The sequence below is a fragment of the Ascaphus truei genome, chromosome 3, assembly GCF_040206685.1.
Source record: "Ascaphus truei isolate aAscTru1 chromosome 3, aAscTru1.hap1, whole genome shotgun sequence".
NCBI classification, from domain to species: domain Eukaryota; kingdom Metazoa; phylum Chordata; class Amphibia; order Anura; family Ascaphidae; genus Ascaphus; species Ascaphus truei.
Genome location: NC_134485.1, coordinates 256,881,530 through 256,896,626, shown reverse-complemented (window position 1 = coordinate 256,896,626; position 15,097 = coordinate 256,881,530). Strand labels below are relative to the sequence as shown.

The following is a 15,097-nucleotide window of genomic DNA, read 5'->3' as shown; positions in this document are numbered from 1 at the left end:
AATGAGGTTAGGGGAAAGAGAATAGATCAGCTGCACAGCATATGAAGTTATCCTTAAACGTTCATGTGGGTTGTTAAATGTGGGGGAGACCACACAGGCATTCAAAATTCGGTTTGCTGAGCATAGAAGAGCAATTAGACAGAAAGATGAGAAGTCTCCTGTGGCACAATTGAGATTTCAAATTGTTGAACAGGTGCAAGATTTATCACCTGGTGGAGATTGACAAAAGAAACTAAAACAGAGGGACGCATTTTAGATAGGCCAATTGCAAACAGTGTTCCCTCTGGGGATGAACGAGGAACTGGATCTGAACTGCTTTCTATAATGTAGTGGGTAACATAGGAACGGTTGGCAGGGCGACGGTCATGCTTTCCGTGCTCTTGGGTGGTGTTGGGCATGATAAATACACTGTGTATGATGAAGGTCACTTGCCCTGTGTTCTGCCTGTGATACATGATGAAGGTCGGGGGTCTTGAGCAGTCGGCTTCCAAGTTGCACGTTGAAGCAGCGTTGGTTACATTGCAGTGGTGGAGGTCATTTTGAATGAACATTTGGCTGCATTTTGGTAATTGGATATGAGCTGAGATCACTATGTCCTTTAACAATGTAATATAAGAATTTGGTCACAAAAATGCCTCTTTAACTATCTCTTGATATTGAGTCTCCACATGCTGGTAATGAGAGAAATGATGGAATGTACTGTAAGTCTCCCCATGTGTCATTTATTATGGACAAATGATGGGAAGAAGAGAATATATGTGCATAACACAGCCTGAAAATAGGATTCTTCTTAGTGATTATTTTAATGTTGTAGCGTAGGTATTCTAATAATACATGTATCTATATGGGGTTTTTTTGTGTTTTTTTCAATGTGTGTTTATGAGTTTATTATTATTGTTATTGTTTATTTGTGAAGTGCCAACATATTCCACATTGTGGTACAATGGGGTACAGAGGTCTCTATATTACAAAAACATAGGTCACATCATCATGAAACAAGAAGGAGCCGGCACTCCTTAGGTCTTCATACAAAAAGAAAGACATTTTAATCCACACAGATCGAAGTTTCGGTCAAACACACTGACATTTCTTGACAAAAGGTCAGTGTGTTTGACTGAAACATTGATCTCTGTGGATTAAAATTTATTTTTATTTGTATGAAGACCTCTGGAGTGCCGGCACCTTCTTGTTTTAGATGGATGTGTCCTGTAGTAGAGGTTTCCCCAGCGGGGGATGATCACGGTGCACCTGAAACAGTTACTTAAGTCCTGTGCGTGCACCTAACTTCTTTCTTCTATTACAAAAACGTAAACAGTTACATACAAGTGATGACAAATATCCACAAACAGATACAAAGAGGAAGTGAGGGTGCTGCTCATGAGAGTTTACAATCTAGGGAATGAGGGACAGTGTTAAAACAAGAGGTAAGGTGGATGCTTATTGTAGGATAAGGTGTGGCTAAGGTTAAAGAATGGCCCAGTATGAGAGCTGAAGCTATTATGGTTTGTTTTTTAGGGGGGGGTACTTAGGCTGTAGATTGGTTCAGCCACACAGCTAATCCCAGTGGGGTTGGAGGGGGAGGGGAGTTGGATGTTAGAGGTAAGGCGAGTAGGTTTCCTTGAAAATATATGTTTTCAGGAAGTTTTTAAACATCTGAAGACTGGGGGAGAGTCTGATGGTACGTGGTAGGGAATCCCAGAGAGAGGGGGCAGCATTGGAGATGTCTTGAAGGCGGGAGTGAGAGGAGGTGATATGGTGGAAGGAAAGGCAGATGTTGTGGGCAAAACGTAGTTGGCATTTAGGTATGTATTTGTGGATGAGGGCTGAGATGTAAGGGGGGCAGTGCCATTGGGACCTTTGTAAGTCATTACTAGGGTTTCAATTGAATTCTAGAGGTTATGGGAAGTCAGTGTAGGGATATGTGTAGTGTAGCAGTAGAAGCAGAACAGTGAGTGAGGTAGATGAGTCTAGATAGATGAGTGATGAAGATGAGTTTATGCATAGTTAGTAGACTTGTAGGTGAGATGAGAGCGTTACTATGAGGTTAGGATACGGGGATGTTGCTAGGCAACGAGACAAGTGCTTTGGCTTGGCAGCAAGTCTTAATGTTTACTTCCGGGTTTGATGCATTTCCGACCTTGGTGACATCATTACATCTGCCGTGCTGATGACGTGCCTCCTCTGAGATGTCGGGCTCAGTGGGGGAGGGAGGATTGCATATATTTTTTCCGCACTGAACCTCAGGCACATCTGATGAAGGGTTTTGTATCCAAAAACATCATGCCAGTGCCTCATTCCCACAGGTACTGTAGGCTGCTACTCTGTCTTACAATTATTCAATTACTATTGTTTGTTAGACTTCATATGCATTTTGTGTATTTGTATTTTTGCTTTATGTATAAGAATTGTTTGTTTTTTTGTATGAATTTTTATATTTGATCATATATTTTTTCACACAAAAATATTGTTCTGAGTGCAGTGTATTTTTACATTTGTGTAGTTTATCTCTTCAGGTAGTAAGTAAAGATGGGCAATTTTTTCAGCTGGATTTTAATGCGACGCGGATTGACCTGGTCATTTGAGTCGCGGATTTCTGCGGATTAGTTTCAAAAAGTGAAGTCTGACATTTTTATTTTTTTTACGAGAGAGAGAGAGACCGACCTAATGCTTGTAATGTAACGCTATGTAAATAATAATATACAGTATGTGAATACACATGAATGTCTTTGTTATATGCACTGCAGTTCATTCTCTTTAAGTGTTTTCATTTTTAACACAGGTCCAACTGGGCAAAGAGGGGATGAGGGAGAGAGAGGAGCCCCTGGTCTACTTGGGGTGAAGGGTTTAGGAGGAGACTACGGTGGTGTCGGATTCACAGGACAAAGGGGCCAACCAGGTGACCCCGGCTTCCCTGGATTGGATGGAATGTTTGGCCTTCCTGGTGTAAAAGGTAAAAAGGACCAAGTGCTAATGACATGAACAAGTGAGTGTGAAACAAGAAAGGCATATGGGAGGATATTCAGGAGTTTACAGGAAAACAGACGGGATGTACAATCATTTAGCAATGCATGTCTACCAATTGTGCAACATTCTTGGGTTGGAACTGTTGGGTTTCTATTTAGGATCCCCCGAAGACTGTAAGGCACCTAGATTTAGTGCTTTGTAATGCCCGTTCATCTAATTGAAAGCTTACTTATTACCCTTCTTGAAAGTCCCCTGTTTTGCTGCACTGATGCTTTTAATGCATCCTTTTTATCAACGAGATCCTGTCTTGGTGTTTTACTGTTAAAATCTCCTTTAAAATCACAAAGGTGTGAAAGGCTCACCTGGCATGGAAGGATTCCAGGGAATGAAAGGTTTGAAGGGCAGGCCAGCATGGAAAGGATTCAAGGGAGAGGTCGGCAACACTGGTTTTCAAGGAGTTAAAGGAGTTCAAGGACAATCAGGCACAAAAGGTATTTGTTCCTATTCTTTGTTACAACTGTATATTATTGTAGCCTACAATGATATATGTTGATTCACATTTGTTTGGTTTTTGCTTACAAAGATGAGGGCCCTTTGCAGTTGTGTAAGTATAATCTAAAATTTGGTTGCAAAGCTATACGTGTCTTGAGCTCATTGAGTTGTGTAGGGCAGGGGTGCGCAAACTTTTCAGTCTGCACTCCCCTGCCTGTTCTCCCTCCCCCTGCTCGCACCCCCCTCCTTACCTTGTCTTCGGCGTCAAATGACGGCGCGGAGTCACATGATGTCACGTTGCCATGGAAATGTGACCCTGCGGCATCATTTGATGCCGCGTTGCCGAAGACAAGGTATGGGAAGCTGCATTGGCCTGATGCGATCCCTCGGCATTTCATTTAAATGCCTTGGGGAAGAGCGCGGGGCCTCTGTAACCGTCCCCTGGTGTAGAGGACTGCTGTACATTTGCAGTGATAAGCAGAACTTTGTAGGAAAAGGAGGCATAATATGAGCCTTGGACCCTTTTTTGTGGCTAAGTGAGATATCCAGGCCCATATTGCAAGCCTGTGAACAACTTTCAAATACTGTATATATTCTCAATGGTCTACTAAGCAATAAAAGGCCAGTTGTAGAAAATGTGCTCGCTGTAAAATTTAAAACACAAGTATTTGTTCCAACGTTCCTTATTTCCTCAACCGCCAGAAACCAGAAGATTTCATCTCTATTTATTCATTGATCAAAATGACTCACATGAATAAATGATTTAAAATTAGGCCCCAGCAGAGGTCTTTGGGGGTTGGAGTTTAGGAGTTGAACCTGTCCAAGACCTGGTTAGAAGCATGCCTGTGGTGACTATCGCAATATGACTGTTGTAGTCACTTTACTGTATAGCTGCACTGAGTAGTGGGGTAGTCACGTGACCTAGGGCCTTTAAATGGTCATGGGAACAAGTCTGACTGGGATGGTAGCTTTGCAATATGTTGCATAGTAGATTAGGTTGAAAAAAGACATATGTCCACCAAAGTTTAACCTTTGTTAAATTCTAACTGGTTGAGACACTCATCCAGTGCTACCATCAGTTACTGGTCAGTTTACCATAAGAACATGTCAAGCTTTTTTTTATACTGGTTATGACTGTATTTAATCTTTAAGGTGATCGTGGGAGGGAAGGAATACCTGGAGATCCACCCGAGATTAAACCAGGGATGCTAAAGGATGTCAAGGGTGACAAAGGAGAACAAGGTGACCATGGATTGAAAGGATTCCTTGGGCACAAGGGTAAGTATTCAAGCAGTTGCTGGTACTTTCACACTATGGTCCTATTCAGTCAGGAACAATGTGGCCAATCAAAGAGCAATTGGCCAAGAGCTGCTATTCAAGTCAATGGCATTTTTCAGCCCATCACAGTGAGATCAGTCACTTTGGACCTTATTGAATAACTCTAGTTAATATCAGTTTGTAGTTTTGACTGCACAGCAAACAGGGGCACCTTCCAGCTTTTCACATTGAGCAAAATTGGAAAAACTCTTGGCGAGTGCAATGCAGCTGGATTTTAATCAAAATGTAAAAATCTGTCTGTCTTAATGTCTGTTAATTCTATTTTGCATTAGTTTAAATAAAAAAAATAAAAAGTTGTGTGTGTGCTGGTAACGCGCATTTTAAGTGAAACATCTTTGTCTTTTGTCACTGTTTTGTTACAGAAATTATATTTGTAATGGTGATTTTTTTAATTAAAAATCAAAACACAATTTCAGTGCCAAAACGCAATGAAGTTTGACTTAGAACACATGTTTTAGCTATATGCACTTGTATATTTATAATAACTGTGAATTCCTTGTGTGTCAGTGTGTCAGTGTGTCAGTGTGTCAGTGTGTCAGTGTGTGTGTTTGTGTCAGTCAGTGTGTATGTGTGGGTGTGTGTGTGTCAATCAGTCAGTGTGTGTCTGTCAGTCAGTGTGTGTCTGTCAGTCAGTGTGTGTGTGTGTGTGTCTGTCAGTGTGTGTATGTCTGTCAGTCTGTCTGTGTGTGTCTCTCTCTGTGTGGTGTGTGTTATTCTCGGGGTCCTGCCCCCCTCTCTCCTGACTCTCTTTCCCCCCCCCCCCCCACCGGAGCTGCAGACACAGCCGTGTGTGCTGGTGCCTTCTGCCGGAGCAGCTCCCTCCCTCCCTCCCCCCCCCCACCGTGGCAGAGACACGGGGAGGGTGGTCTGCTGTCTGAGTGCCCCAGAGCACCCCACTCTCTCCCCCGGCGGAGCTGTGTCCTGGTCAGCGTAGGTACGGGGACACAAGGGTGTTCGGGAGGGTGCTCGGCGGCTCGCAGGGGAGAAGGGCTTCTGGGACGAGGTGCTGCGGGGGATGCGGTGCTGCATGGGATGCGGCGTGCTCAACCCACCCCCCTCCTCCCCGTTACCGGACCGGAGCAGCCCCCCTCCCCCTCTCCTCCCTCCGGCATAACCACAGTGCCCGGATCTCGGGAGAGGTGTGTCTCCGTGTGTGTGTGTCTGTGTGTCTGCATGTCTGCGTGTGTGTGTGTCTCCGTGTCTGTCCGGCGCTGACTCCTCCTGGTGGAAGCTGACAATTCTGACGGCCTCTTCTGCCAGGAGTGATGTCACTTCCGTCACCACTGACTTCCGCCTCAATCAACTGCATTCACGCCGCTAAAGAAGTTTCACTTCAAAAATGTTTTAGAAATTTATACATTTTATTAACAATCACAAAAACAGTCATTTTGTTGTCACACTTTTTATCAACATAATAACAATAATTTACGCCCCTAAATCCCATATATGCACCATTAGTTTTATGTAGGAATTGTTTTGTTTTGTTTTTTAAATGCTCTTTTGATGTCAGTGCATGAACAATTATTCCATGCAAATGCAGCATCTATTTAATGAGCTGGATCACTGGGAAATTATCATGGCCTTTGGTTCAAGCCAGGTCATCTCAGTGGCACTGTGCTTCTGCTCTAAATAAACTAAAAAAGTGGAATGCTTAATATCTAAACTTGTTAAACATCCCCATACATGTTACATTTTATTTATTGTATTATTTGACTCGAATACATCTTTATTACAAACTGTTTGGTTTCAGTTACACTGAGTTATTGTTTGCAACTTGTAAATTGCTGAGAAATATTCTGATTCGTTCCCTTTTTTGAGGGGGGCATTTAAATACTCAGTAATGGGCATTGCAGGGTGTAGAGACACATGACACTTGTGTGAGGGGGAAATAGTCAGCTGTACGAGGTTTATGTTTGTGTTGCTATTTTTCTCCAGGCAGTAAAGGGATGCCTGGTCACCCTGGCCAGCCAGGGCTGTCTGGTTTGCCTGGAATACCAAGCTATGACTTTGGTGATAAAGGAGAAATTGGTACAGCAGGGAGTTTCGGCCATCCGGGAGATCCAGGACAAGTTGGTCCACCAGGCATGCGTGGCTTCCCAGGATTTACAGGTCCTAGAGTAAGATCCTCTTTGTCTTGCATTAATTTACACTCGAACGCTATGATTTGTAGTGTTTGGATTTCAGCAATAATCACATGAAACTGGTTACATCCTTTACTTACTACCTTATGTTATAATTATTGTGCCCTAGTTTATATTGGTAATGCATACTCCTAAAACACTTGCGGTTGGTCTCTGAGAAAAGAAACACCGTACTCATGAAATTGATACAAAGCACTTCTACAGTTATTCAGGGCACGGGAGATTTTGATAAAGCAAATATAATGCAACGTTCCATAGATCATTGCCAGGTCTGTTATGTTGAATTACACATAGAAATGACGTGAAAAGAATAGCACTCTAAAATAGTGGGCAAGTGGTGAGTATTTATTCATCAGGATTTCTCCATTGAGTTTCAGCGCCTGCAAGTATCTATCCTTTTTGAGTGTACGTATACCTTTATATATGTTGAATTACACAGTCATTATTCCTAGAGACTGACCATCTCCCTTATTCTGTGGATAATTATATTTGCATCACTTATGCAAAATAGCTGCATGCAATTTCCTACAATAAATAATAACTTTCTCATATAGCGCATTTCTCCCAATGGGACTCAAAGGGCTTTATAATGACATTACAGTGTGCGGTACGCAGCACATAGGAATCTTTACAGACACAGTCCCTGCTCAGGTGAGGTTACAATGTATGATGTGGGTGCCTGAGGCCCAGGGAGATACAGTGACTTGCCCATGGGTGACACCGGGAATTGAGCCAGGGTCTTTTCTCACTAAGCCACTCTTTCCGCCTCTGCACTTGGATTGTGGGGAGATTCACCATTTCTTGATTGGCTGTTTTTAAAGAATATGTTAACGTGGGGTTCTCTTTTTCTATTCATAGCCGTGCCTTGTTAATGTTATTAGCTACTGAGGCCATTCATTTTTGCCTCTTACAGGGTAACCAAGGTTTCCCCGGTATCTATGGATTCCCAGGTGATAGAGGCTCCCTTGGAGATACAGGTCAGTCTGTTTCTGAGTGTTTATTACCATAGTTGGTTAAAGTGAAAATAAATGCTCAAATCCTGTTTTATGTGCTTCACCCACAGGACTCCGTGGAGACACTATAGACATGCCAGGAGACAGAGGGTTGAAGGGTGAGGCTGGCAACACTGGACTACCAGGTACCTATTTCTTCATATGTCCTTTGGAACAGTACAATAAAATCTAAGGGTAAAAGGGGACGATAGACAGCACTCTGATAGTGTTAAATTTATGCAATTGCAGGGTGCACGGAACAAAAGGGGACCCTTATTCCCCTGTATAGTACTAACAAATCTACGTAAGTACCAGCCCTCACTGTCTAATAGCTAAATGATGAAAACAGTTGTAATGCAGAATAAACATTTAATAATAAAACAAACCAGAAATAAATCAAATGTGTTTGCAGAAACCAGTATCACAAATTGGCATGTCACAAAGTGAGGGGTGGGGGGGGGAAGGAAAAGGGGAAAAAAATGAAACACAAGGAATATACACAAAAAACGGAGAACGGAAAGTATGCTAGGGGGGCGACGTTTCGAGGGACTACCTCTTCATCTGGCCCATTCCCCCTGGTCCAATAGGTCCCAGAGGTACTTCCCTAAGCCTCCCTTCCCCTGTAACTGGTCAAATAAGACACCCCTGAAAATAGATAGCAAACATACAGTATAGGATCTATTTAATGGGCCAGATGAAGAGGTAGTCCCTCGAAACGTCGCCCCCCTAGCATACTTTCCGTTCTCCGTTTTCTGTGTATATTCCTTGTGTTTCATGTTTTTTCCCCTTTTCCTTCCCCCCCCCCACCCCTCACTTTGTGACATGCCCATTTGTGATACTGGTTTCTGCAAACACATTTGATTTATTTCTGGTTCGTTTTATTTCTGGTTCGTTTTATTATTAAATGTTTATTCTGCATTACAACTGTTTTCATCATTTAGCTATTAGACAGTGAGTGCTGGTACTTACGTAGATTTGTTAGTACAATAAAATGCTTCAATACTATTTACATGTATGTATATGCACTGAGAAAGTTCATGCTGCTGGCTGCTTTTGGCTTTATTAAAAACGTAATAAAATTGTACGTTTTTACTTTTAAATACAATTTGGAATGCTCTGTATTAGGGGTTGGGCAATAAAAAACAAAACTCCCACGATAACGATAGCAATACATTTATCATGATAACGATATATATCGCGATACATATTTGATTTGTAAAAAGTCCAACAATGTTATAGGTAATCTAAATAAAATGTGTTCTCAAAATAAATTGCAAAAATTAGATTTACTAGAACAAAGGAGAAAGTTTGATGGAGTATGAGCACTGCAGGGAAAAATAGGGCGGGAAGCGGGTGTACTAAAAAAAATGATTTATTAAATGGGCATAAAGCCAAACGGACTAACAAACAGTGAAATCCTCTGACGCGTTTCCTGCCTTGTCGGCACTTTATCAAAGAGGGACAAAGGGCCCATGATTTCCAAATCCTTTCCATGTCTGTGCTTCAAATTTTCTCACCTACACTGCTTGTAACTCTTAAAAAAAAAACCTCATTCATCCACTCCTCATCCCATCACTCTCACCCTTAGATACGCCCTACATTTAAAAAAACAATTTTCTTAAGAATTGTCAAAAACTGTTTTGTTTCATTTTTAACATTTTATAAATTAAATGTGTTTTTAAATGGAGGGAGTATCTAAGGGTGAGAGTGATGGGATGTTCGGGTGATGGAAGCAGTATAGGTAACAAAGGGTGGTGGAGACATGGAAAGGGGGATTGAGTCCCACAGGGATAGGGAGGGTGGAAGGGGCTAAGGAGTCCCAGAGACAGGGTGGAAGGGCTTAAGGGGTCCCTGGGAGGGAGAGGGTAGAAAGGGTTAAGGGGTCCCTGGGGGGGGGAGAGGGTGGGAGGGGTTAAGGGCCCCAGGCAAGGAGAGGGGAAGGGATTAACACAAGGAAACAAGTGCAGAAAGGAGTTAACATTCACAGCAACCTCTGCTCCCACACACTCTCTGCTCCCTCTGAGTCTGCATTCAGGAGCAGGAAGGCAGGGGAGAGAGAGGCAGAGAGCGACAGCACAGCGCTGCTGCTCTCAGAAGCTGCAAATCTGACCACAGGAGCCGGCATCCTGTAATACTGCGATAACACATGTAGCCCTCTTTCCCCCTAAGGTAAAGAGTCTACGGGTGCTGGCTTTACCTGTTGGCTCACGGAGATCCCAAACCTCCACCACGGGGAGCCCAGGGTGATACAACAATACAACTTGGTACAACGCCTCCACCTGAGAGGGATCCCAATGTAGTGGGAGTAGCCCTTCACAGGAACCACAATACTGATATACACACACAGTATATGATAAGAATAACCTTTTACTAAAGAACATGTAAATAGACAGTGATAACCGGATAATAACTCTACTGGTTAGAGCTACCCCTTTGCCTCACAGGGCCTTATCCCACCACCGTGTAACCCACACCGTGTCCACCGTACCTGAGGGGTGCTCGGGCACCCAACCACCCTGGTGTCCACAAGAATAACAGCCCCACTGGTCAGCGCTGCCACTATGGCGTATGTACTCTGTTGGTGCACTTATGATATAGGTACCTGCCGGGTGCTCCAGCACCCGGGCGCACTGATGGGTAGCTTTGCAGGATCCGCCAATCCAGCGATGCTTCTGTGATGGGTCCTCCTCCGTGTGGGTGGTATCCCGCTGGAGTGTCCCACTTACAGACAGTCTTGGTATCCTGCTAAGTGATCTGAGCCCAGACCACTCTTCACAGGCTCTGCAGCGTATTAGCTGTGTCCCTTCTTATAATCAGCTAAAGGGGCCGTGTCCCTACCTAAGGGGCTAGTCCCTGTAACTGCCACAATACTAGTAGGTGAGTCGGGGCCTAGCGGGGCCTAGTACAGGGGCCACAAACGCCATGTGCATACACCCTCCCCTACCTGTGTCCCAGCACCGACTGACTAGCATGGCTGAGTGCACAAAATGTATCTATCTCCAGAGCAGGAGAAATCCAGAAGCCCTATTGGCTGTAATGCAGCAAGTGACATGGCAGCCCCCCCAGAGGCTGCTGGGTAATGTAGTTCCCCATGCAGAGCTTACTGTAATGGCCCCGCTAAGTGCCTGCACTGTGCAACACACAAAATGGAGGCGCCCTGAGCACCCGCGGAGCCCCGGAGCGCTCCCTCCACACATTGGCAACCTGCCCAAAACCTCCCAAAGGCGCGTGCACCCGGCGCCTGCACTCACGTGCCCCCGCAATCAGCCACAACTCTCCCGACCGCCGCGGAGGTGAACTGCAGGGAGGGGGTGAATAAAACCCAAAGGGGGAACTGGCTACACACATCGGCATACCAGGAGATTGTTATCGCGGTATACTGCCCAACCCTACTATGTACTTGTTTTTAAAAACGTAGGGCCGCATGCAGAGAGCAGCGCTGGAAATAATTGGAGATGTTAATAAATTGAACTTTTATTGGTGTGATTTTATCTCCATATGCAGAAAGGTCCGAAAACTGCATTTAAAATCCTGTCTGCATATGGAGAGTTGCAACCGGCGAGATGTGCGCTGGTGAAACATGTTTGAAAAAAAGCGCGTTTTTTTTTTGTATTTTCCCTCTCGCTCCAGCTTCCTGCCAACTTTTTTTGGCGGAGGTAAGTGTAGAATTTCTCTCCATGTTATTGGCGCGAACAGCCACTAGATGGCGATTGCGCCTTTCTGAATAGGGACATTTTTACAACTGGAGAGATTTAGGTTCTCTCCAGTCGTGCAGCGAGTTTCAAAAAAAAAAAAAAAAATGGCGCTTTTTTTTAAAACTCGCCAGTACCTGCCTTTCTACAGGCATTTTTCTCCAAAAAATCCGCTATTCACCTTACCGCTGCTCTCTGCATAGGCCTCTTATTCTTAATGATGGACATGTATGTATGTATGTACAGTTGTGTGAAAAAGAAAGTACACCCTCTTTGAATTCTATGGTTTTACATATCAGGACATGATAACAAGCATCTTAGCAGGTCTTAAAATTAGGTAAATACAACCTCAGATGAAAAACAACACATGACATATTACACTGTGTCATGATTTATTTAACAAAAATAAAGCCAAAATGGAGAAGCTATGTGTGAAAAACTAAGTACACCCTTACTGCTTCCATAGGAATTAAGATGCTAAGTAGCAGACAGGTGCTGCTAATCAAATGCCCTTGATTCATTGATCATCAGCAAGTGTGACCACCTATAAAAGCCGAAGGTTTAGCAGTTTGCTGGTCTGGAGCATTCAGGTGTGTGTTAACACAATGCCAAGGAGGAAAGACATCAGCAATGATCTTAGAGCAGCAATGGTTGCTGCCCATCGATCTGGGAAGGGTTATAAGGCCATTTCCAAACAATTTAAAGTCCATCATTCTACAGTGAGAAAGATTATTCAAGTGGAAAACATTCAAGACAGTTGCCAATCTTCCCGGAGTGGTCGTCCCAGCAAATTCACCGCAAGGTCAGACCGTGCAATGCTCAGAGAAATTGTAAAAAAAAACAAGACTTACATCTCAGACTCTACAGGCCTCAGTTAGCATGTTAAATGTTAAAGTTCATGACAGTACAATTCGAAAAAGACTGAACAAGTATGGTTTGTTTGCAAGGGTTGCCAGGAGAAAGCCTCTTCTCTCTAAATAGAACATGGCAGCATGGCTTAGGTTTGCAAAGTTGCATCTGAACAAACCACAAGACTTCTGGAACAAAGTCCTGTGGACAGACGAGACCAAAGTGGAGATGTTTGGCCATAATGCACAGCGCCACATTTGGCGAAAACAAACACAGCATATCAGCAGAAACACCTCATACCACCTGTCAAGCATGGTGGTGGAGGGGTGGTGATTTGGGATTGTTTTACAGCCAAAGGACCTGGGAACCTTGCAGTCATTGAGTCGACCATGAACTCCTCTGTATACCAAAAGTATTCTAGAGTCAAATGTGAGGCCATCTGTCCGACAGCTAAAGCTTGGCCGAAATTGGGTCATGCAACAGGACAATGATCCCAAGCACACCAGAAAATCTACAACAGAATGGCTGAAAAAGAAAAGAATCAAAGTGTTGCAATGGCCCAGTCAAAGTCCAGACCTCAACTCGATTGAAATGCTGTGGCTGGACCTTAAGAGAGCTGTGGGCATATGCCCACAAACCTCAATGAACTGAAGCAATGTTGTAAAGAAGAGTGGGCCAAAATTCCTCCACAACAATGTGAGAGACTGATAAAGTCATACAGAAAACGATTACTTCAAGTTATTGCTGCTAAAGGTGGTTGTACAAGTTATTGAATCATAAGGTGTACTTAGCTTTTCACACATGGCTTCTCCATTTTGACATATTTTTGTTAAATAAATCATGACACGGTGTAATATGTCATGTGTTGTTATTCATCTGAGGTTGTATTTACCTAATTTTAAGACCTGCTAAGGAACAGGTGATTGTTATTATGTCCTGATATGTAAAACCTTAGAATTCAACGAGGGTGTACTTTCTTTTTCACACCACTGTGTGTATGTTTTTATTTATGCAGCGCCATTAATGTACATAGCGCTTCACAGTAGTAATACACATGACAATCATATAAATAACAAATAATACAAATAACTTGTTATGGGAATAAGTGCTTCAGACATAGAAGTAACATTTCGGAAGTGGAGCACTGTAACTGCTCCGAAGAGCTTACAATCTAATTGACAGAATCCACATATTTAATCAATATAGAAGGCTTTGCTTTTTTTATCCTTCAAATAATTACTTTTTCAGATTGAACAAACCTCTATGGTAAATTCTTAATGAACTCCAGCCTGCTAATGTAGAGATGGAATGTTTACTAAATAAAGGCAAACATTAGGTATTTATTATTTCTCATTTTGATTTAACAGTAACAATTATACATTTCGGTGTGCGGTAAGCTTCCTACAGTACTAAGGATTTTAATGTAAGAATAAATGAATAGGCAGTCAAGTGCTTTTATTTATATCTAACATAAGCTTACTTACTAATCTGTAGCACAGGGGTGCACAAACTGGGGGGCGTGGCGCTTACAGACGCCCCGCGCTCTTCCCCACAACATTTAAATTAAATGCCGGAGGAGCGTGCAAGGCCTCTGTAACTCCCTCTTACCGTGGCTTCTGGCAACACGTGGCCATGGCAACGCGACGTCCTAACATCAGATGACGCCGGAGAAAAGGTAAGGGTGGAGGGCACGAGCAGGAGGGGAGAGCAGGCAGGGGGGCGCAGACAAAAAGGTTTGCGCACCCCTGCTCTTACAAATATAATTTCCACTTGTGAGCACATTCACATTTCTCAGACAGGTCTGCAAACCTGCTTTTCACCATTATTTCTTAGCATGCAATGCTTCCACTGCAGCTAGGGATTCTGGGTAATGGCATGCAAATGAGCACCGTGTGTCAAATTCTGGAGAATATCCTTAATTATGCAATTGAATAAATTAAGTGGGAGTTGTATCTTTGGGCAAATTGGACAGTTAAATTGCATACAATATTAGGTACATTTGCTTTATATGGTAGTGGTTTGCATGGTTTGGATAACTGGGTAACTTTTGTCTTTAATTGCAGGATACAGAGGAGTTCTTGGAGAAAAAGGAATAGTAGGAGATGTAGGTTTTCCAGGAATAGAAGGAATAAAGGGAATACCGGGACAACCAGGAGATACAGGTCTATCAGGTATTATCTCTAGTATATATATTTATTATGAGATGTAACAGTAACAGACATGTCTATGAGTACAGCTGCCTTGCTGTGTATATAACCGCAGTGGGATATAGGCATACAGTCACACTTACATCCAGTTGGTAATTTCCTCCATCATTCCCATTCCCTTTATATTAATATTTTGTATATTTGTCTGAGAACTCTGTTGACCAACTCTTAGTCCACAGTCCTCTTAAATTACTTGGACTCCAGCATTCACCATAGTATTGGCTTTCAGTCAGTTCTGCATCGATTTTTCGATTTTAACACCATTTATTTGAATTATTTTGCGAATACAGTTTTTTTTTTTTTAAACGAATATCAATTATCATCCAGCAGGGAGGCCGAGTGCCTGCAACTGGGTTCACCTTTTTCTTATTTAGTTCTGTAGTTAAATCCATACAGAATGATACGCTTCATCTTATAAATAA

At 42.9% G+C, this 15,097-nt stretch overlaps 1 protein-coding gene across 1 annotated transcript in view; it reads left to right on the top strand.

The window, feature by feature from the left end:
• Positions 1-15,097, top strand: part of COL4A2 (collagen type IV alpha 2 chain) — a 237,402-nt gene that overhangs the window by 196,754 nt on the left and 25,551 nt on the right. The window contains exons 31-37 of the mRNA XM_075590709.1: positions 2,780-2,950; positions 3,312-3,455; positions 4,609-4,734; positions 6,730-6,911; positions 7,849-7,912; positions 7,999-8,073; positions 14,532-14,639. Of these exons, the coding sequence (XP_075446824.1) occupies positions 2,780-2,950; positions 3,312-3,455; positions 4,609-4,734; positions 6,730-6,911; positions 7,849-7,912; positions 7,999-8,073; positions 14,532-14,639 (870 nt within the window). The remainder of the gene's footprint in view (positions 1-2,779; positions 2,951-3,311; positions 3,456-4,608; positions 4,735-6,729; positions 6,912-7,848; positions 7,913-7,998; positions 8,074-14,531; positions 14,640-15,097) is intronic.